Source organism: Lonchura striata, chromosome 15, assembly GCF_046129695.1.
Source record: "Lonchura striata isolate bLonStr1 chromosome 15, bLonStr1.mat, whole genome shotgun sequence".
NCBI classification, from domain to species: Eukaryota; Metazoa; Chordata; class Aves; order Passeriformes; family Estrildidae; genus Lonchura; species Lonchura striata.
Window position 1 is genome coordinate 7,869,693 of NC_134617.1, and position 20,681 is coordinate 7,890,373.

Here is a 20,681-nt window from a genome sequence, read left to right on the forward strand (position 1 = left end):
GGACACAGGGGTGCTCCCTGCTGATCCTGAGCCAGCAAACTCAAGGCTCCGGGCGTGTTTCCGCAGGCGAGGGGCTGCGAGGTGCCCCTGGGGCAGGGCCAGCAGGGGAAACAGCAAATGGCACAAACAGCAGAACCCCTCTGCCTGAGCCAAGCAGCCTGCAAAGGGAAGTGCAAGTTTAGTAACCAATTTTTTCCAGTCTTGTGCAGCATTGTTCAAAAGCTTTTATTGGCCTTGCGCCCAGGGGAATCAAAATGCTCCTTCCCTCATCTGAGCTTTACACAATCAAACCCAGTATTTCTTTAGCTGACTGTAAAAGAACTTGTAAAAGAAAAGATTGTTGAGAATACAAGGCAGTGGAAGGAAATGTAAGCACAAGCTGCATGTTCAAAACAACAGACTTGAATAACAGGAGAGAGGCAGAAAATGGGAATGGAACATAAATGTGAAATGTGCTGGAGTTCAAAGAAGTGCTGGAAATTGAGGACAGACTCATAGGCTGCTGCTTCATGTTAACTTCATGACAGACAAGCCCTTTTCCTCACTTCTATTCTTCCTATCTGCTAATGTTTGAAATACATGTTATAAAACAAATTATATAAAAGTATATATGTGTGTATACCAGTCTATACATACACACATATATCTGTGTGTATGCATGTGCAAAATCTTTCAGCAATCTGGCAGCTTAATTGTCACAGCCAGATTTCACAAGGAGTTTTCTCGTTCCCCTTCTCATACGTGTTCTGTACCTGTAAACCAGAGGATTGCCATCTCTGGATTACTGGGAAGTGTTAGATCCCTGCCAGGATCAGGGAGGGAGAATTGCCCTTGGAATGCCTCAAGAATTTGTTTGTTTCCCCCTTCCTCTGCCACTCTGCAACTAATACCAATTGGCCTAATAAAATATATACTTATATTCACCAATTTTGGCTTATTTATACCCCTAGGCCATCAGGATGACAAAAATTCTCTGCTAGCACAGACATCTATTTTAATTGTCTAGTGGTGACAGCATTTTCTCATCACTCAAAGATTCTTCTTCTTTCTCTTTTATCCCCCTTGTTGTACCAGCCTCTGCAGTTGCACAGGCCTTTTCAGAAAAGGGCAGTGGTTTGTTGTACCTGCATTCTCTTTTTGCTATAGCTGAGTAGAGTACAATACATTTTTACTAATGTTTTCTGTACCTGACCTAATTGGCTCTTTTTACTGTTTGCAAAGTAAAAAATCATATAAAAATAGTAATTATTTGTTATTTATTAAAGATGTATCAAGTGGGGGGACTTGAGAATAGTCTCCTGCCAACTCAGAACAGTGCTAAAGAAATTTTTCAGAGGGTTGGGATTTTTGGACTGGGGATTCTACTCAGAGTCTGGTAATTGATTCATTGTCTCATGCTGCTGACATGCAGCAGAAGCTGATGCAAGGTTTGGCCCTCACTCTTGGGAGCCTCTAACAAATGGGTTTTGGCTGAAGAGGCTGGGAAAACATCTGGGCTTACTCTTTCCTTAGGCAGTATGCAGAGAGGGGATATTCCAGGCTTTTACCCTTCTTCTCCATAGAGTGGGAAATTTATTTCTCCCAAGCTTGGGACTGATCCTGCAGCCAGGCAGGTGCCAGCTGCTACCTCAGCCCATGCCTCAGCTCTAAATCAAGCTGTGTGGGCAACTGCTTTGTCCATCCCACCCTGGCAGCAGGTCCTGCATGGCTGGAGGGTCCCGGGGTGTGGCAGCAGCTGCTCAGGGTCTGCAGTGTGTGGAGGGAGGGCACAGCAGGACTGGAAACAGATGTGGCCTTTAAATAGAGATATTGCTGTCTTGGATTAAACCCTTTTCCCCTTCTCTGAAATTAGGAATCAGAGCCAACGGAAGGTGCCAGAATCTGGTTTTTTTTTTTTTTTTTTTTTTTTTTTTTAATAGTTATTTTTAGAGTAGGCACAGCAGGGAAGCATCAGTGCTTGTCTGACTCAGGAGTGGACGCCAGCACCGAGGAAGCAGCTTATTCCTAATGCACATTCCTAGGGTATTTGCCTTACCTTCCTTTAGATTGTTCACTGTCCTCCTGACCTGTAGCTGAGTATGTCCCAGCCCTTTAACCTGTTCTGCAGCTCAGCCTTTGTGCTGAAGAGGTTAATGAAAAGCCTGTTTGTTGGCTAAACGTTTGCTTTATCCTCCTTCCACACTCATTTACAATTAAAAAAATCTCACAACAACCCAGTTTCTACTTTAAAGGCCTCATAGCCAAAGTTAAAATGTTTGTTTGCTTATTTATTTTAATTTAAAAATACATAAAAGCTCTGCAGTGGTTATTCTCCTCAGCATTTGCTGTGGTTTGATTACACTGCTCCCTGTTGGGTTGCTTAAATCCTCATTGCAGTGTCCTGAATTCCAAACAGTTCAGCAGGAACTTTGTTGGCACAGGAAATGAGGCTGGTGCTTTACTGCATTTTAAAAGTATATAGTTTAGCCTAAGAGGAAGAAACCCCTTTCTGCTTTCCTTCTTCTTTGTGGCAGGATGTGTCTGCCAAGGCCTCCTGCAAATACATTTACCAGCAGCAATTGGGGACTGAAAGATGGTGCCCTCATTTTTGGTTGATTTTGTCAAATTAGTGACCTTGGACCAAACAAAATGGTTTCTTGGGGAGTGATGGGCAGGATGGAAAGAAAGAAATAATTATCTGTGCAAATTGGCCTGACCATTTGGTGACCCTGGAAGGAAGCTGAAACCAAGGATGCTTGCCTGGCATGCTGGAGGGAAGGGCCAGGGATGTTTTTGGGGGAAGCACGGGACAGACTGGGTCTCTGCTCAGCCCCCCTGAGTAACTGGGCAGTGAGAGAGCTTGGGGAGTGTTGCCTGTAGGTGTGGGTTGTGCGTCAGATTTTAATTCTAGCTCTGTGGGGAAACTCGGCCGCAGTGATCCAGATCCTGCTGTGCAGCATCTGAGACTGCATCAGCCCCTCTTCCTGCCTTGCTGGGTGTTTCAGGAAGCCTTTCTCGCTCCCGGTGACATTTTTAGGCCTTTCTTTTGTGCGTGAGGCTCACAGTTACATAAGCATATGCATATTCATACACAGGGCGCTTCTCCCGGCCTGCGCGTCCCAGGGCTCTGCCCATGGCGTGTTTGTGAGCACTTGGTCACGGACTCCAGCTCTGGATGCTTATCTCAACCAGCTGGAGCTGGAAGGAAAAGTAGATTTTGGTTCAGACCAGAAGCCCAGCGTGCCCTTGCTCCCCAGCTGGAGTATCTGAGTATTTTTAGCAATGCAGGCAGTGCAGAGGCTCCATGGCTGCAGGCAGGGCTTGCCCTGTGTGTGTGGGAAACTTGTCCTCAAGACTTTTTTTTTTGGTTTCTGGGGGCTGGTGGAACTGGTGTGGTGATTAAATATGAGTGTAGTGACTTTGTGTGGCCAGGCTCCTGGAGGAGGGAGATCTCTGTTATCAAGAGTAATTGTTGTGGCTGATTTCATGAATAATGTCCAGTGCAAATGTCAGCAGGCTCGTTAAGTTTCCTGGCTGCCTTCCAGTGCTAATGTCCAAGAGGTATATGATTGTTCTGGACATGCACTTAGCTCTGGGAGTGATACAGCACATCTAGATGTGAAGCTGCTTGTTAGCATGCATGTACTGCTTGTGCTCTGTGCAGTCACAGCTTTTTGATATCTGATTGAGATCTTACACCCTCTTCCTTCAATGCTCTGAAATCTCTATGCTGCTGATTTTGGGTGGGTGACTCTGCAAGGAAGTTGTCACTTCCCCATTTAATTGTGCTTTATCTGTGTAGGTCTTTGAAGCAGTTATCTCTTGGATAAATTATGAGAAGGAATCTCGCTTAGAGCACATGGCTAAGCTGATGGAACATGTTCGCCTGCCCCTTTTGCCCAGAGATTACCTGGTACAGGTTAGTCTGCAAAGTCATTAACACTTGCACTTAAGCTGCTGGTTGCTCCTTAATCAGTGGCTTGGCTGTTTGTGTCTAAAATGGGTAATTTGGTCTGTTGCTGAGTCTGTAAACAGAAGAATAAAAGCAAAAACTGAGTGGATTCTGAAATCAATGTGCATTTCAGAAACCTTCTTGAAAATGGGACCCATGCTCTGCCAGGCAATGCTGAGAGCAGAGCTGCTGTCCCTCTAGGGGAAACATTGATAAGAGAATATCTTGTGATTTTTCACCCTGAAAATACTGAAGTGGTGGTGTTACAAGCTCGTGCAGCTTTTTTCTGTCATGCACAGGCAAAACATCATAATGGAAACACATAATCTGTGATAATTGTGCTTTAAGATGTGTGCTGTGCATATATATGGGTCTGTGTGGCTGGCAGGGAGGCACTCTTTGACTCAGTCTGACTTAGAGATTGTTCTTCATAAATTAATTCCTGGGATCTGGGCCTAGATAATGAGCTGAGAATTCCCAAAGAAGGGGTTGGCATTTGGGCTTTTTTATCATATGTCTAAAAAAATCAATTGGCATAAAATCTGTATTCACAAGATGAATCTGTCATGGTTTTGGTTTTCTTTCATCTGTATCTTCTAATAGAATAAAAGATTCTGCCTCTCCTTAAAAATTCTGACTCAGATAAAAGAAATCACTTACTTTGTATCCAGACTCCTGGTGAATTCTCCTCTGCTGCCTCAAGTGTTTGGCAGAGGGTGATAAAAATACTTCTTGTGAGTGATCTTGGAAAAAAGGGAGAAGCTCCGTGTGCTTCTTTGGGAGGAGCTGGAAGTCTGTGTTTGTCTCCTGCACTTATTTTTTAAAAAATGTTGGTACATTTGAAGGGAAGTTCCAGGTTACATGTTCTTTCCACAAAGCTCCTTGTGACCTGTGCCAGTGTAAATGATCTTTGTTGTGTGTGCATGTTCTCAGACAGTCGAAGAAGAAGCTTTAATCAAAAATAACAACACCTGTAAAGATTTCCTTATTGAAGCCATGAAATATCATTTGCTTCCTCTGGATCAAAGGCAACTAATAAAGAATCCCAGGACAAAGCCAAGGACTCCTGTTAGCTTGCCAAAGGTAAGCTGAGCTGGTCACTTTGTGTCACCTCACCCCTGTTCCTGGTGGCATTTTCAGTCTTTTAGCAGGAGCTTGAGAACTTACTGTGTTACTTCTGACTAACTCAGTGGTTGTGCTTGGAAGTGTTTTACTCCCTCTTCTGGCATTGCCTATGCCCAGCAAGGAAACATAATTAAGTTGATTTTACATTGAATAAACTTAGATAAACCCCTAGGGGAAGGAGTATCTCTGCTCTTGAAAGGTTTTGTCAGCCACAAGTGGGCTGGTGGCTGCCGGAGTGCTGGGAGGGCTGGCTGAGCTTGCTGCTGCCTGGTGTCGTGGAGCCCTGCTGAGGGAAGGTCACAGTAGTGTCTCTTCCTTTCCTGTATCCATAATCAGAAGCCAGGAAAGCAGGAAACAACAGCACCCAGCCCCGTGGGCAGGAAGTCTGAAGTGAATTTCAATGGACTCAAAGCAGCAACTGAATAAATAATTCTTGTTACTCCCCACGTTTATCCTGCAGGCGTGGGATGATCCAACCACCACTTTATTAGTGAAGAAAAAAACCACCACAGGAGTTTTTTTCTGTGCCCCAGAGATAAACACAGTTTGGCACCATGTCTCTCAGCAGACTGCCACTGAAGGTGCTCGTAAGCATTTGGAGATTCCAAGACATCAAAACCACAGTGTGTTATTTTTCCGAGCACAAACAATAATGAGGCTGTTTTGTGGGATGGTGTATGAGATCTATGCTGTTTCTGATATTTGGATACTGGACTCTCCATTGAGAAATTGTGGTTTTGCAGCATGTGGCAGCATGTGGCAGTGTACTTTCTGCCTGCTGTTGCTGAGATGAAGTTGGTAGAACACAGCTTTGGGGGTATCATGAAGGGCTGACATGACCCTTGTTCAAGGACTAAAGTAGTTAAGGATAAAAGGAACAGCAAATCAGTGAGTTCAGAGGTTCTTAACATCTTTTATAGCATGACCTATGAGTACAAACCCAAATCCTTCTACAGGTCTCTCCTCTCTTCTTTTGAACTGTGAAGAAAGGGAAGGAGCTGATGATCTTTCAGCAATCCTGTTACTGAGAAACTTTCATCTGGCCTGTTGGTCCTGCTGATGAGGGATTATTGTCTGCTGTGAAATCCCTTAATTCTGTAATTGCGTGAAGCCCTGCAGCTTGCCATGGGAGACTGTTACACAACTACTAGTCAGACTGTTAATATAGACTCAATTTGATTTCTAATATTATGGTCTCATCTTTGCAGATCAAACAGGCTAGTATTTCCATGCTCTTAAAATTCTTTAAATTGCTGTCTAGCTCTCTACTTTTAAAGCAGCCTTGCTTGGAGTTGAGTTTGTTACCCAAGTGATGATCTTATCCCCTCAGCTACTCCCAGCTGCCTTGCAGAGCCTAAAACCAGTTTTCCAACCACTCTTTATCTATATTTGCAGCCCCATTATCTTGTTTCTAGCTCCTTGGCCTTGTAAAAATCAGATTGTCTTGGGTGATGTTTGTCCCACTGATTTGCTGTGATAAGGGGAGCAAATCCTCCCTCTTGATGGCTGTGGAGGCTTGATGAAATGTGTGCTGAACAAAGTGCAGGTCCAGCTGCTTGCCAGTGCAGGTGTTTTGGGGGCTGGCTGCCTGTGCAGGCATTTGCAGTGCCCAGCTGGGGCTCAGAGCCATGGGCACCCTTGAGTACAGAGCTGCAGGCTCCTGGCACCCTGGTCCATGGGGAATCTTCTGGCAGCAGATAGGGCAGATTTGGGAAGGACTGCATGCTGCCCAGGTCTTTTGGTCTTCTCATTTTCCCACCAGTGTGTCTCACTTTCCACCACTGTTGCAGGGTAGTGCAGTCTGGGGCTGGATGAACCCTTAGCCTGACCCAGCAGAGTGGTCCTTCCACTCCTGAAGTTACCCTTGACCACCTTGACATAGCTGTTCCCTACCTCTAAGGAATTCAGAGTTTAATTCCTGCATTTCCTTCAGTACCTGTAGCAGCCAAAAACCTTAATTAAGGTGACAAATCACATCCTTCAGCAGCCCAGACCCCCCGGGTCGTAACAGTTCTGGTGATTTCCCCGAGTGTCACCCTCCCCACAGGTGGCACTTCAGCTGTCACGTTTTATTTGCTGAGTGGCATTGATTATTTTTAGCACCACCATGGAGAGATAATGAGTAAACAGTGGCCTGCCAGTGGAAATTATGCTGGAATCTTCTTCACTTAAAAATACTTTTGCAGTGAGTCTTGGGTATGCCGTGGTGCCAAAAGGTTTTGTATTTCAAGGAGAAATTGGGCAAGTTGCCCACCTTGGACACAGTGAGGAAGGGTAAATGGGGTGGTCATATTTAGCATGCATTAAATTGGAGAGAATTTTTTCCACCTTGAAATATAATTGCTTGAAATAAGTGTCCCTGCAGAGGCTTCTAGCTGGCCTTCAGCACATGTTTTGGCAGCTGCTCTTGATCAGGTTGTGGTGATGGTTTCTCTGCAGAGAGCAGCTGCCCAGGGTTGTGTCTGAGGTTTTCTAGCTCTTCTCTTCCCTCTGCAGGTGATGATTGTGGTGGGTGGGCAAGCACCCAAAGCCATTCGCAGTGTGGAGTGCTATGATTTTGAGGAGGAGCGGTGGGATCAGGTTGCTGAGCTTCCCTCACGGAGATGCAGAGCAGGTAAAGGGAACTTTTGCTGCAACCTTCTTTGTTTCCCTGATGCAGCTCTTCAGCACTGGATGTATGTTCTTAGTCCTCCCTTTAGCTTTCTCTAACTTGTGCCCCGGCCTCAAGCAGCTCTTTCTTTTTGCCATGCCTTCCTCTTCTTTCCCTACAGACATCTTTCCCTTCTTGTTCAGGTGGATGTCCTGCTCTCTAGTGGGGTTTCTTCTGCCTGTCAGCCCTCTCACTGTCTCCCCTTCATCATCTCTCTCTCCTGGCTGTTCCTCCATCAGTGTTTCCCCTCCTCCTCCCCTGTTGCTGTCTTGGCAGCCCACAGGGGTCCAGTTTTTCTTGCTGGTTTCCTAGTGAAAATCAAAGGAGCTGAGTCAGTCCCTCTTGGAGCGGAGGAGTAGGTGATGGAGAGCAGATCTTTAAGTTGGGGGTGTTCCTCTGAAAACATCTGACAGGGTTGTGAATGTGGCTCACCATTTGGTGTTCCCTCTGGCTCACAGAATTACTCATTCAGGTGTGAACTCCATCTGTGCCTTATGCTGCCATGTTTTCATGTGCACTTCACCTCTCATACGACACGCATGTTTCATCACGCTCGACTCCAACGCTGTTAAGCTGCAGAAAACACCAAAGCCTCGCACACGTTCCACAGGATCCAGACAGGTCCTGCTCGCTTCCCAGAGAGTTTGCTGTGACACCCTCTCCCCCTTCCCCAGGCGTGGTGTTCATGGCTGGCAATGTCTACGCCGTGGGGGGCTTTAATGGCTCGCTGCGGGTGCGCACGGTGGACGTGTACGACGGCGCCAAGGACCAGTGGACGTCCATAGCCAGCATGCAGGAGCGGCGCAGCACGCTGGGCGCCGCCGTGCTCAACGACCTCCTCTACGCCGTGGGCGGCTTCGATGGCAGCACTGGTAGGTGACTGGGCAGAAAGCAGGCACTGCCTGACCTGACTAAAGTGCTTTCAGAGTGCCCTGCTGAGATTGCAGAGCTTTAGAGCGGTTCCTGTGCCCTTCCTCAGTGTTCTGTAGAGAAGGAGCCAGAGGTGGGGTTTGGTGTGTGCTGTAATTTCCCACGCGCGTGTTCTGACCTGTCGCTATTGCAGAGAATCTCATCCTTGTTATTTTCTTCAGTGATACAGTCCTTTCAGCCTCATTCTCTGTATGATTATGCTTTTTCTGGGCTGAAAAGGGATTTTTCCTTGTTTCAGTTAAATTTTTCATAGCAACATGAATAAAATACTAGCAAGGAATCTTACAGGGTGCGCGTGCCTGAGATTTATCTTGGCATAGCTGTGTGTTTAGATTCACACCTCTGCTGTAAAGCTGTGCCACTTTGTTAAGGCTTGAACTAACTATTACAGCAGGGTTTGGGGGAATTTTTAAACCTTTGCATGGATGTTTTGTAATGCTTGAAAGGGTGTGGGGCTTTTGGGCTTAGATTTTGGACTCTGCTCACCTTGGTGGCCTCAGCACAGTGGAGAGGCAGCAGTCCCAGGGCAGGGGTGATGGGGTAACAATTTTCCCAGCCAGTGAAGAAGTGGCTTTGACATGTTGGTCCCAGCCTGAAAGGCAAGGGATTAGGAAGTGGGATTGCAGGACCATGGTGGGAATTACGGGCTTGGGAGGAGGTGGAAGGCAGATGAAAGTGCAACACCAATCTTTTTTTCTTCTCTTTTTTTTTAATTAGAAAACCTGTGTATCCCCTTTTTAACTAGGTCTGGCATCAGTTGAGGCCTATAGCTATAAAACCAATGAGTGGTTTTTTGTGGCTCCCATGAACACAAGAAGAAGCAGTGTTGGAGTTGGAGTTGTGGAGGGTAAGAAAATTAGCAGCCATTTCCATCAAGCAAATGTTACTGTGTCAAACATAAACCTGAATGGTTAAGTGCAGTAAGAGGGGATGGCAAGAACTGTTCCCTACACCAGAAATCACCAGAATCAATCTTGGGAAAGATTGATTTTATATGATGTAATTGCTGCAACTTTTTCCATTCTCCTCTTTATCTTGGTGAAAAATCATGTGTAGCTTTCCAAGAGCCTCAGATCTATATCAGACTAGCCCATGCCTCCTGTGAATGCAATTAGGTGTGTGCAGGTTTCTTTGAATCCAAATTCTTCCTGGGCTGGTTCTGGCTGGTGAAAGCCAGCACTGCTGTGCAGTGGGTGCTGCTGCTGCCGGCAGACGCTGCGTGGATGGAATACCCATCACGGAAAATCTGCTCAGCCAGGGAAACAGGAGCAGAGTTTGTCCCACAGCCCCAAGCTGCTGGCTTGGCAGGAATACTAAAACCTGTGTTTATTGACACAGGCACAGCTCTGCTGTGGTTCCTGCATGAGCAGGGGCTGGCAATAGCAAGGGCTGGTGCTGCAGCAGCCTGGAGCGAAGTGGGAGGCCTGGGAGGATGGTGGCAGCTGCTGGCACCTCTGGGCCAGCACCAAACTTGAGGGAGCTGGAGCTGAGCAGCTTGGTTTGGACTCAGGAAAATTAAAAGTTTACATAGGAACCATTTCTTCCTTTATAAAATCTGTTCTGAAGAAAGTGAAAGGTTTTATTTGAACTTGTCTTTAATGTGGCATAACACTTTCTTGTTAGTGCAGTGCAGGGCAGCTTTGACACAAGCATTATTATAAATCACATAAACTATGCTTTACAGTGCTTTGGTTGGACCTGTTTGAGTGGGAAGTACCTGGACCATGTTAATATATGTGAAATGTGTTTATATGAGAAGAGGGGAGATAAAGTCAGAATAAACAGTGGTCATTAACTTAAATGTGTATATTTAAAAAGCACCTCTTTAAAAATTTGCCCATGCTTGGGAAGTGCTGGGCTGTTGTCAGTCATTGGAATTTATTCAGCTGGCATGGATGCAGAAAAAGTATTACATATGGACCTGAGAGATGCATTTCTATGGACAGATTTTCTACTGGAGACTCATTAAATCCTTTTCCTTTAATTTTTTGAAAACACAAGGAAGTGTTGCATATGTTGGAGTCCATGATAAAAATAATGAGGGCATGTGATGGGCACAAGAGCTGATCATAGTGGTGTAGGGAACAAGCTGCAGCCTGCAGTTGATTCACAGGGTTCCTCTGAATGTGACAAAAACTGTTCTGATGATCAATTATATACTGAAAAGACTTAATAATCTATATCAGCTGGCAAAATTGATCTTGTCTTGCTTGGACTGGCACTCTTGCCTGTTTCACTGACAGATACCAGGCAGGACCAACAGAACAAGTAAGAGTTTAAAATGTCCTCAGAGACAGGAAGATGCAGAACGAGGCCATGAGTGGGCCTGAGGGAGAAAGAAAAGAGCCAACCTGTTCTTGGAGCCTTACAAACATCCAGAAACAGGAGGATGCAAAAACTGAAGATAACTCCTGGTGGGAGTCTTCTTCATGTAAAGAATTGCACAGCTCATTCATGGCCAGGCTCTGCTGCCATCGATTGTGAATTGATATTATTTCTAGGTTTTGTACAAAAATTTAGGTTAGAATTTTTCTACATATTTGTTGTGCTTTTTAAATTGTTGTTTATTGTAGCATCTGGGGACCTGGATTTGAACCAGAATGCCTTGTGCTGACTGCTTTAGCGAGAAGAATCCTTCTCTGCCCAGAGAATTAACTGCCTAAATACAAAACAAGCTGATAGATGATACAGGGAGAGAAGGGGAGAGGACACAGTAGAGCATCAGCCTTGTTTCATGTATGATGCAGGCCCATGATATCTGATTGTGCTTCTCTGGTCTCAGTAAGTGTGTGTCTATCAGCTGTCAGTGAGTTGAGGCAGGGAGGGCTGGATACCCCAGCAGACCCTCACAACACCTTGTGTCCTCCTGTCCTGTCAGCACTGGGCATGAGTGACCAGCTGGCCTCAGCCATGCTCGCACCATCTCTGCGTTTCCATTTGGCCCAAGTTCCACAAAGTCATGTCTGGGTTTCTTTGCAGGTATTATATTATTATAAGAAGCTATTTTATATTTATTGCTCATGTGGTGTAATTAATGTGCAGCGACAGCCTTTGACAGCACACCTGAACGGGGGAAGCTCTCCATCACCAGAACATGCTTTGATAATCCCTCTTCTCCTGGGCCAACAAGTAATTTGGAAAACCCTCTGGGCTGCTGACTTCTGATGAAGCTGTTGTGGTGCATCCTTGTGTTGCTGGCAATTTAACAGCTTTAGGAACAGTCACCCCGCTGCAGATCCCTTTGCCAACCTGGACGTGCCAGCGGGTTTAGGCTGTCCCCTGGGGCTGTCCCCGGGCTGTCTCTGGGCTGAGCCTGGCTGTGTGTGTTGCAGGGAAGCTGTACGCCGTGGGGGGCTACGACGGGGCGTCGCGGCAGTGCCTGAGCACGGTGGAGCAGTACAACCCCGCCACCAACGAGTGGACCTACGTGGCTGACATGAGCACGCGGCGCAGCGGGGCAGGTACTGCCTTCCCTGCCCACAGACAGGGAGCAAAAGTGGGATTTGCCACTGCTGGGGCTGCAAGTGCAACCTCTTGTGTGCCCCCCTTCCCGTGGCTTGGAATCTCTCAGCAGCTCTCCTGACTTTGACAAAATCTGCCAAATTGAGATTGATTTCTGGATTAATGAAATAATGTTCGGTGTCTCTAAGTAGCCCTGCTAGCAGATGCATCTCACTTGTAAGCAAGGAGTTCTCTTTCCAAATCACCAGCTGCAGACACAGCTGGGCATGGGGAAGCCAAGCTGCACCTCCCTCTCCCCTGTCATTGTAGGGTTTCAGAGGAATTTTCATTTTGGATCTTCCTGCAAGCACCTAGTGGGGGCTTTGCAAAACAAACCTCATCTGCACATTGGGTGATGTGTAAGATAACAAAATTCATCTCAGATTGTCCCTGCTTAGGTAGTTTTTAGTTTATTTTTTGTTGGCAAGAGTTAATGATCTGGAAGATTAGAGGAAAGGACCTGTTGTAAAAGGATTGGATTCTAGTCTTGATGGTTTCTAATTTCCTACATGATCTTGGGCCAGGTAGCAATTTCTCTTCTCTGTGATTATTTCTCTCTGAAAGGGAGAAGAGCTGTTATCCACTGCATTTAAAGTCATCTTCAGTGAATAGGAATTTGTCACTTTTGGTCCTAATGCTCAGTGTGTGCTGTGGGTCTTCCCTGATATTAAATTGTGCAGGAGCCCACAGGCAAGCCTAGAGGCTGCTCTTTGGGGCTGAAATGACCCACAGGTTAAGCTGTGGTGGCAGTTCCCTTTTGAGCTGGGTAGACTGAGGCTGCTCTATACACCCTGTCTCTCTCTCCCCAGTCCACTATCTTTCCTGTAGCTCCAGGTGAGGTAAATATGGACACACTGTTGATGAGAGTTCTGTTGAAGAGGTTTGTAGTATCTGCTTGATGCTTAAACCTAGCCCAGTGCAGCCTTCAGGAGAGCGAATGAGTATCTCCTATTGTTGGCAGTGTGTTCAAACAGCAAGAATTTTGTGCCTGTAGTGAAATGGATTTTGGTGAGTTGTCTTTGTTGGAGACACTCTGCTCTGAGTGCTGCTTTACAAGTGTTTCTCCATGTAGCAAGTCCTTTGCTAGCAATGTTCCTACTCCCCTGCCAAATTTCTTTGCAGTTTTGTGTTCCCCACCTGAAAGCTGAGCTCCTCAGGCTCTGATTGTCCTGCAGAGGCCCCTCCAGCAGGGTCTGCCCCGTGCCACTGGCCAGAGCGGTGCTGCAGCACAATCTGCTGTACAGCTGCAGCAGTAACACTGAGCTCTGTCCCTGTGCTGACATCTAGTGGGGCTGAGGACAGGTGTCCCCAAGTCTCTGGAGCCACCCCAAATCCCTGGAGTCACTGGGGCTGTGGGGATGTGCAGGTGCTGCCCAGGTTTTGGAGAATCTTTTTTTTTTTTTTTTTTTTTTTGATTGGTAAAGACCTTTAAGATAATCAGGTCCCACCATTACCCCAGCACTGTCCTGTTCACTGCTAAACCACATCCCCAGGTGCCACATCTGCACGTTTTTTGAACACTCCCAGTGCTTGCTGAACCTCTGGGGGGTTCACTTCCCCTGCTGGCAGGGATGTCCTGTCCCTGCATGCCTTGTTTCTCTGCACAAGGAGGCAGTTTCATGTGAAAAAGCTTGAGTGTTTCTGACTCTTTTACTCTCTTACTTGCTAAATTAGTTTACTCATTAAATTAATTCTTACAGATATAAAGTTTATGTTAACAGCTGAATATAGTCAAATGCCAAGGTGCTGCACAGCCAGGCTGCTGGGCTCAGATGCAGTTAAGTGACTCCCAGTGAGCTGGGAGACATCTGCTGCATCTCAGGAGCCAAGACACACATGTGGATGTGTTCTGCTCTTCCCAAGTCTTGCATGTTGGAGTCCTTCAACCACAGCAAGGATGTAGCCCAGGAGGGTGGATATTTATGGAAGTTACAGATTAATTGTATGTTTGCCAGAGGTGAACCACGAATCCCAGTGTCATATTAGGATTTCAGCACCTCTTGGTACAGTGAGAGACGGTTGGCCAAAACCAAACCCAGCAATAGCAAGCTAAGATAATTTGGAGAAGGGAGAAGTGACAGTGGTAGACCTATGTTCCTGTCCCCAGATGGGGACAGCTCCTGATGGAGCTGCTGAGCATGGGTGGTGCCTGTTCTCTGGCTCAGCAGCTGTTCCTGCCCTCTCCTTTCCTGACCAGGAAAGATCCTTTCACAGGGACCAAGTCAAAAACCTGTTGTTATCAGGTTGGCAGGGCCCCTCTCCTCCTTGCACACTGGTTGATGCCCATGGTTGAAATGATGTGATTCAGATCTGTTTCTGTTTTACTAACATCCCACCTTGTTAATTTTAATAGAGGCTTTTGAACCTATTAATGAAGACATGTTGCTGGAAGTTTTAATTCTCACGGATTGGTGAACATTTTAATTAACTAATTTACTTAATATTAGGCAGAAGTAGCTTTAAGATCCCTGTCATTCACAGAGATTTGACCAGGGGCCTTAAAAAATGGCTGAAGAAGGTGGCAATTGGAGGCACCTTGTCTGTGCCAAGTGCTGCCAGGTTTTGGGGTGGGAGTGGGAGGAGAGGAATCAAGTGGCAGCTTCAAGAGCTGTAAGTTGTTGAGGAGAGGAAGACCATGCAGGGATGATGTCATGTGGCACAATGGCAGCAGGAAACACAAAAGTAAAAGTCCTGAAAGGGGAAATCAGGCTAAAAGCAGAGGGTCCCATGGCAGAAAATATCAGGCAGATGGAAACAAGGTGGGTTGGGAGGCAGAGAGCAAATCAGTGCAAAGAGACGGAATGAAGGCAGAGGAATGTCATGGGACTAGGCTGCTGGTCTTGGATAGCCTGACAGCTCCCTAAGAGGGGACATCCCCAGGCATTCTCTGCATTGCTGCAGTGCCACGGGTGGGCGGGTGCAGAGCTGACCTCATGTCTGGTGATCGTGATGCACACGTGGCCCACGTTTTTGGAAGTTTTTGGAGAGGCCAAGGCCGTGCCCAGTAGCAGACCCAGGAGGTGCAGGCTGTCCTGTGCTGTGGCTGACCAGACTGTGCTTGGCAGGTGTCGGTGTGCTCAGCGGGCTGCTCTACGCCACCGGGGGCCACGACGGGCCCTTGGTGAGGAAGAGTGTGGAAGTCTACGACCCAGGGACAAACACCTGGAAGCAAGTAGCAGACATGAATATGTGTAGAAGAAATGCAGGTAACCATGATCATCTTTTCTGTGGTGGTTGGCTCAGTTGTCTATGTGTGGTTTTAAATGCAATTGGTGTGCTCGTGGTGTCTGTGATCAGTGTTGTAAAAGATTAAAATGGGAGTTGAGGGATCTGCTTGGGGGTGAATCAGAATGTGGCAGCAGCGTGCTGTGGGGGATGAGTTAGCCCATGTCTCACCATCTGTGCTCTGCTTTGAGGTGTGTGTGCTGTGAATGGTCTCCTCTACGTGGTGGGAGGCGATGATGGTTCCTGCAACTTGGCCTCAGTGGAGTACTACAACCCCAGCACAGACAAGTGGACGTTGTTGCCAACCAGCATGAGCACAGGGAGGAGTTATGCAGGTAAACAGGCAGTGAGAGAGTGGGCAGTGGTGGGGTCATCCCTAAACTTGAGGGCTGCGCTCCCTGAAGCTTTAATTTTACTTTTTTTGTATGTTTTATGTTGATTTCAGTAGGAGAAACTTTCACAGAAGTGGTAGACACCTCCCTCGTTGCTGGCCTTTGGCTTTGCAGGATGATTGTAGCCACGTGGCAACACAGGAGCTGCTCCCACCATAACTGTGTCTGTCTGTTCTTACAACAGGTGTGGCTGTTATTCACAAACCCTTGTGACACACGATCAAGCCAATGTGAGGAGCAGAAGTGAAGTGGATCCAGCTAGGTGGTGTTGGGAAGATGGCTGACCTCTGACTTGACCCATCTCATTGCTGTTAATGTCTTAGCATGACAAGTGATACGTTGCAAGCATCATCCACTCTGCAGTGGATTGCATAGCCAAGTGAAAATCCCTCTGGGGACATGTTCCATGCTAGACATGAGGTGTTGCTTGTTATCTGTGGTGCAATCAACTGTTCTTCTCGATGGCATGTGTCCTGAGATAAACACTGTGCTTGGACTGCAGGCACGGAATTTTTTGTGTGAAACAAAACTGCTACGTTTGGGCATGTGAGTAAAAACAAACGTTTCTGGATTTCTTCCCTACTGATGCTCCGTGCACATTGTTGGTTGAACTACTTACTCACTGTGCCTGGAGGGTGGACTTTAATACTGGCAGGGGAAACTTCTGAGTTCCAACAGAGAAAAACAGCAGAAATGGACTGGAACAGGGTGGTCTGGCTCGAGTGTGACGCTGTCTCAGTCATACGTCTGTACATGCCAGTGGGCTGCTGTATGTATCCCTGAAATGCTTGTGGAAATAAACACCATGTGGTTTTTCTACTCGCCATGAATGCTGTGTGCAGTGCGTGCCGGGACCTGCTGGGCAGTGCCTTCCCCGGGGCTGAGCTCTCAGCACCTGAGCCACACAAACTTCCCAGCCCCACACAACACACGCTGCTCCCACGGGCTTGGTTGCTCCTGTGAAACAAACGTTGCTTGAATAAAATGTCCCAAAGCCACACGTTTCAGCTGTGCTGAAAGCTTCAGTTCTAGCTCTGTCCAGCATCTTAATGCCATTTCATAATAGAGCACTTAGATGTTAAAAAATACCTTATGGTGCCATTAATGTAGAGACATTCCATACAGAGAGAGCCCTCTGTCACCCAAGCAGGGATTAATGAGCCAAGTGAAATACCTGCAGTGTTTTAATGCTTCCAGAGCATGGAGATTAACTAATCACTGTCACTGTAATTGCTATTTTAGTCTTGCCCTTACTGAAAGCATTCCTCTATTAATATGAAAAACTCATAAGATTATTCAAAACGTACAAATCTAGATCGAGATGTAAGGGACCTGTCTTGCTTATATACCAAATTCTCAAAGTTTTCTGTTAAGAAGACATTTGATCTTAAAAGAGCTTTTTGTGTCTCCCTATGAGCTCTGACATGCTTCTGCATACAGAGGTGAGCTCCCAGAAGCTCCTCAGCTAAAGGGAACTAGTGAAGAAAAATATTTTCTCTACTCTTTTTCTTGTTGTTTGGGGTTGTTTATTTTTTTTGTTTTCCCTTGTAGATCAGCTGAGGCTTTTTGCTGTGGGCAGCTGCCCAGAGTTGTTATGCTGGTTTTTGTCTCCACAGATCTGCTCTGTGTGACCTTTGACAGTAGAAAAGCAAAATACTTAAAAATTTATTTCAGAGGGATCCAAGCTGCATCACCTTGTGCTGCTTTTGTAGAGGAGTGGGTGTTTGAGTTGACTCAGTCCTTGTAAGCTGGATGCCTGTTCACTGTGAGGGAAACAGCCCCTGGCTGTGTTGTGTCACTGCAGAGGGGCTGGCATTCCCTTCATGGGCAATGTGAGGTAGCTTCCACTCCTCTTTGGATGTTCTTGCTTTCACAAACAAGGGCAAACTGTCTAAAGAAATGCATTACTACTCTTTATGTCTGCCTTTCCACTGTATGTGAGCTCAGAGGTCTTGAAAATAGTAATTAAAAAAAATTAGTCTTTTCCATAATACCGGTTAAACCTTTTGCTTTGAGTTTTACAATCTGCAGTAAAATGTGCCAAAATAAGTGTGACATGCTGCTCTCCTGTGAGGTGTTGCTTACTGCAAAAGCCATTGAGGCTGGTAGGAATGTACCCTGGTAGGAATGTACATCCCAGTAGGAATGTATATCACAGTAGGAATGTTTCCTTGACTGCAGCTGCCTTCAGATCAGAGTCCTGAGATGCACCTTTATGGTGGCATAAGGTGGGTGATGAGGCCTCAGCTGGGACAGACTTAAATTCACTGACCCAAAAGGTGATTCCCTTCCATGCAGCCTGGGAATAAAGGATAAATAAAATGGGACAGACAAAGCATTTCAGTCCGAGGCAGTATCTCTTGTTAGGCAGAGGCAACTGGACAAGGCTGGACAAGCACATGTGGCCTTTGTTAGGTCTGGTACTGACATAAAGCTAAATAAACTCCTCTATAAGCTACTGTGCAGCCCAACTGCAGCTCAACAGTTGGAAACAGTTCCCAGCCAACATTCTCACACCTCTGGCTTCACTGGAGTAAAGGCAAATATTATCCAGAGAAAGAGTTTATGTGGGCTGGAGATAAAAATTGGTAGGTACTGCTAGAGAGGTGCAAGGCTGCAATTTGCTGTGGTTGTCAGGTGTGAAAAGTGGCTATACATGGAGGTGGGATGATTTTATCCCCTGTTATCCATCTGTTCATAAACCTTCCTTGCTTATAAGGAAAACAGGTTTTGGTGGTTCTCTGCTTTGTAAAATGGCACTTCTGCCCAGGGCTGGCCCAGAGCTGTGGCATGCTGGACAGGGCTAGGACTCCCAGCCCTTGCCAGGGACAAGTGATGCTGTTCCCAGCTCAGCCACTTCTGTCCTCCCTTCCTTCCCAAACGTTGCAGTGTTATGCAAGTCAAGTGACCTCGTTTTCCAGCTATGCAATACAAACAACATGTGATGAACCAGCTGTGCCCCCCAGCTCCAAAATGCTTTTGGAATTTGTCTTTGGTGTGTGGTTGTGTGTTTGTATTGTTCATTTTGAGCACCTGAGCCAGATCCTTTACAGAATGCCTTTTTCTAGGACTGAAAACGTAGCATTAGTACTAACAAATTTTACTGTAAATATTTTTATAAGACAATTTAAAAATTTTTGATTGCTTTTTATGGTCTTCAATGACATTTCTGGATCTAATTTGTGCACTCCAGTGTGGTTTTTGCTGGCTGTGCTGTAGGTGTGACTCTGTATGTTCTCTGCACAAGAACTGCCATGTTGTAAGAAAGATCTGGGATAGCTGTTGTGTTGGTTTTAATGTTAGAAGGACAGCACTGGGTTCCACATTATGAGATAAATTGTGACCCATTACCTCAGTCACCAGTAGGCCCTTAGATTGTTGGTTATTTTACAATGATTTCAATACCCTCATTTAATTTCCTTGTGCCATGAATTTGGTTCCTGGGTAATTTGGGGGATAAGCTGTCACTTGGTGGTTCTTGGCTCCTGCATGAGCTGCTTGAAGACAGAGATAATCTGCCCAAAACAGTCTGGGCATAGCCCCCCAGGATGCCAAAATCAGACAAATTATTGCAGGAGTTCTACTAAAAGCTTTACAGACCAAACTTGGACCTCTTCCTCATGTTGGTCCTTTGTGAATATGAACACTTTCCTCAGCTCCTTCTGTTGTAATCCCTTTTTGGAGTGTTTGACCCCCTCTGGGACTCTGGCCTTGGGTTTCCTAAAGGGGAATCTGCTCTTGCAGAAAAGCACCCCGGGATGAGCCCCAGCCCAGGAGCATCGTGTGTGGTGCTGGGCTTGCAATGCAGGGCAGGTTTGCCTCAAGCAAGCTGTTGTTTAAACAAGTCTGAATGAAGTCCATCTTTTCCATTGGTGCCTAATAGATAAATTGGGGGTGTTTAAAATCAATTTTCAGTTCATTCAGTTTATCAAAACGGTGTCTTTCTATGGATGTGTACAAGTAGTTACCATAAATACACGTGGCAGTGTTTGCATGTCACCACCCTGAAAGCTCAATACTGTGCTCTGGTTTACATTGTTTGGAGACCAAAATACTTAATATCCAGCGAGGTGGGATGCCTGTTCCTGAAGCCAATGTGATGGCTCAACAGATAAATGCTGTTCATCAAGCTGCTGTGGTGGTTCAACAGATGAATGCAGCTTGGACTTAACCTTTGGGATTCAGTATTCATATATTATCAAAGCAGCTTCCCCCTTTGCCCACATCATGCCCAAAAATCACTTTCATGTGAGCATTGTTGCTCGAAGAGGCAGTGTTTGGGAGTGTGCTAGACATTGTGGTCTGAATATGGGCTCATCCACTTTTTTCATCCTCTCTTATCTTTGTTTATGGGTTTATAAATTATTTTCCTCTTCAGTGACAATAAATAAATAAATATTGATAATTTTAATTTGTATATTTTATGTATAAAGACCCTCAAGGGTAATGAATGATTGTGAAATAATTTACCTGGGTGTGAAAATTTTTGGTTTTGTAAACCTGACTACTTTGGTTCAGTAGCTGACAGTATACTCTAACAAGTTGGTTGACTGTTTAAGCTCATTTTTTAAATTAAAGATTTTTTTTGCATGAGTGTGGAGAACAAAGGACTTTGCAAAGTAACTCTCTTGACAGCTGTCTTGTCCAGTGTGACAAACAACTCAAGAAACATTCTTCACTGACATATTTATATTATGAAAGAAAATCACACTGTAGTTCCCCATCATTTAATTTGAATAAAAACTGGACTAATTAAACTTTTCTGGGTCTGTTTTGACTTCATTGGCTTCTGACAACAAGGAACCATGTCATAACTCCACATGGTTTTATTTGTCCCTTCTTTAATTAGAGCAGGTACCAGCCCTGGGTTACTCTGCCCCTTGGTGTGGGGTAGTGGCACTCACATGTGCTGATGCTGAGATGTTGC

General features: G+C 45.8%; 1 protein-coding gene across 2 annotated transcripts in view; it reads left to right on the top strand.

Annotated features, from left to right (window-relative positions):
* KLHL3 (kelch like family member 3) overlaps window positions 1-20,512 on the top strand; it is a 48,091-nt gene extending 27,579 nt beyond the window's left edge. Inside the window, exons 7-15 of one of the 2 annotated variants that reach the window (XM_021552283.3) lie at window positions 3,782-3,898; window positions 4,865-5,014; window positions 7,553-7,670; window positions 8,381-8,578; window positions 9,382-9,483; window positions 11,969-12,097; window positions 15,203-15,343; window positions 15,554-15,697; window positions 15,939-20,512. In XM_021552283.3, coding sequence (XP_021407958.1) covers window positions 3,782-3,898; window positions 4,865-5,014; window positions 7,553-7,670; window positions 8,381-8,578; window positions 9,382-9,483; window positions 11,969-12,097; window positions 15,203-15,343; window positions 15,554-15,697; window positions 15,939-15,967 — 1,128 coding nt within the window. In that variant the 3' untranslated portion in view covers window positions 15,968-20,512. The remainder of the gene's footprint in view (window positions 1-3,781; window positions 3,899-4,864; window positions 5,015-7,552; window positions 7,671-8,380; window positions 8,579-9,381; window positions 9,484-11,968; window positions 12,098-15,202; window positions 15,344-15,553; window positions 15,698-15,938) is intronic. The other variant, XM_077786684.1, reaches the window with a different exon arrangement.
* Window positions 20,513-20,681: the final 169 nt, after the last annotated feature.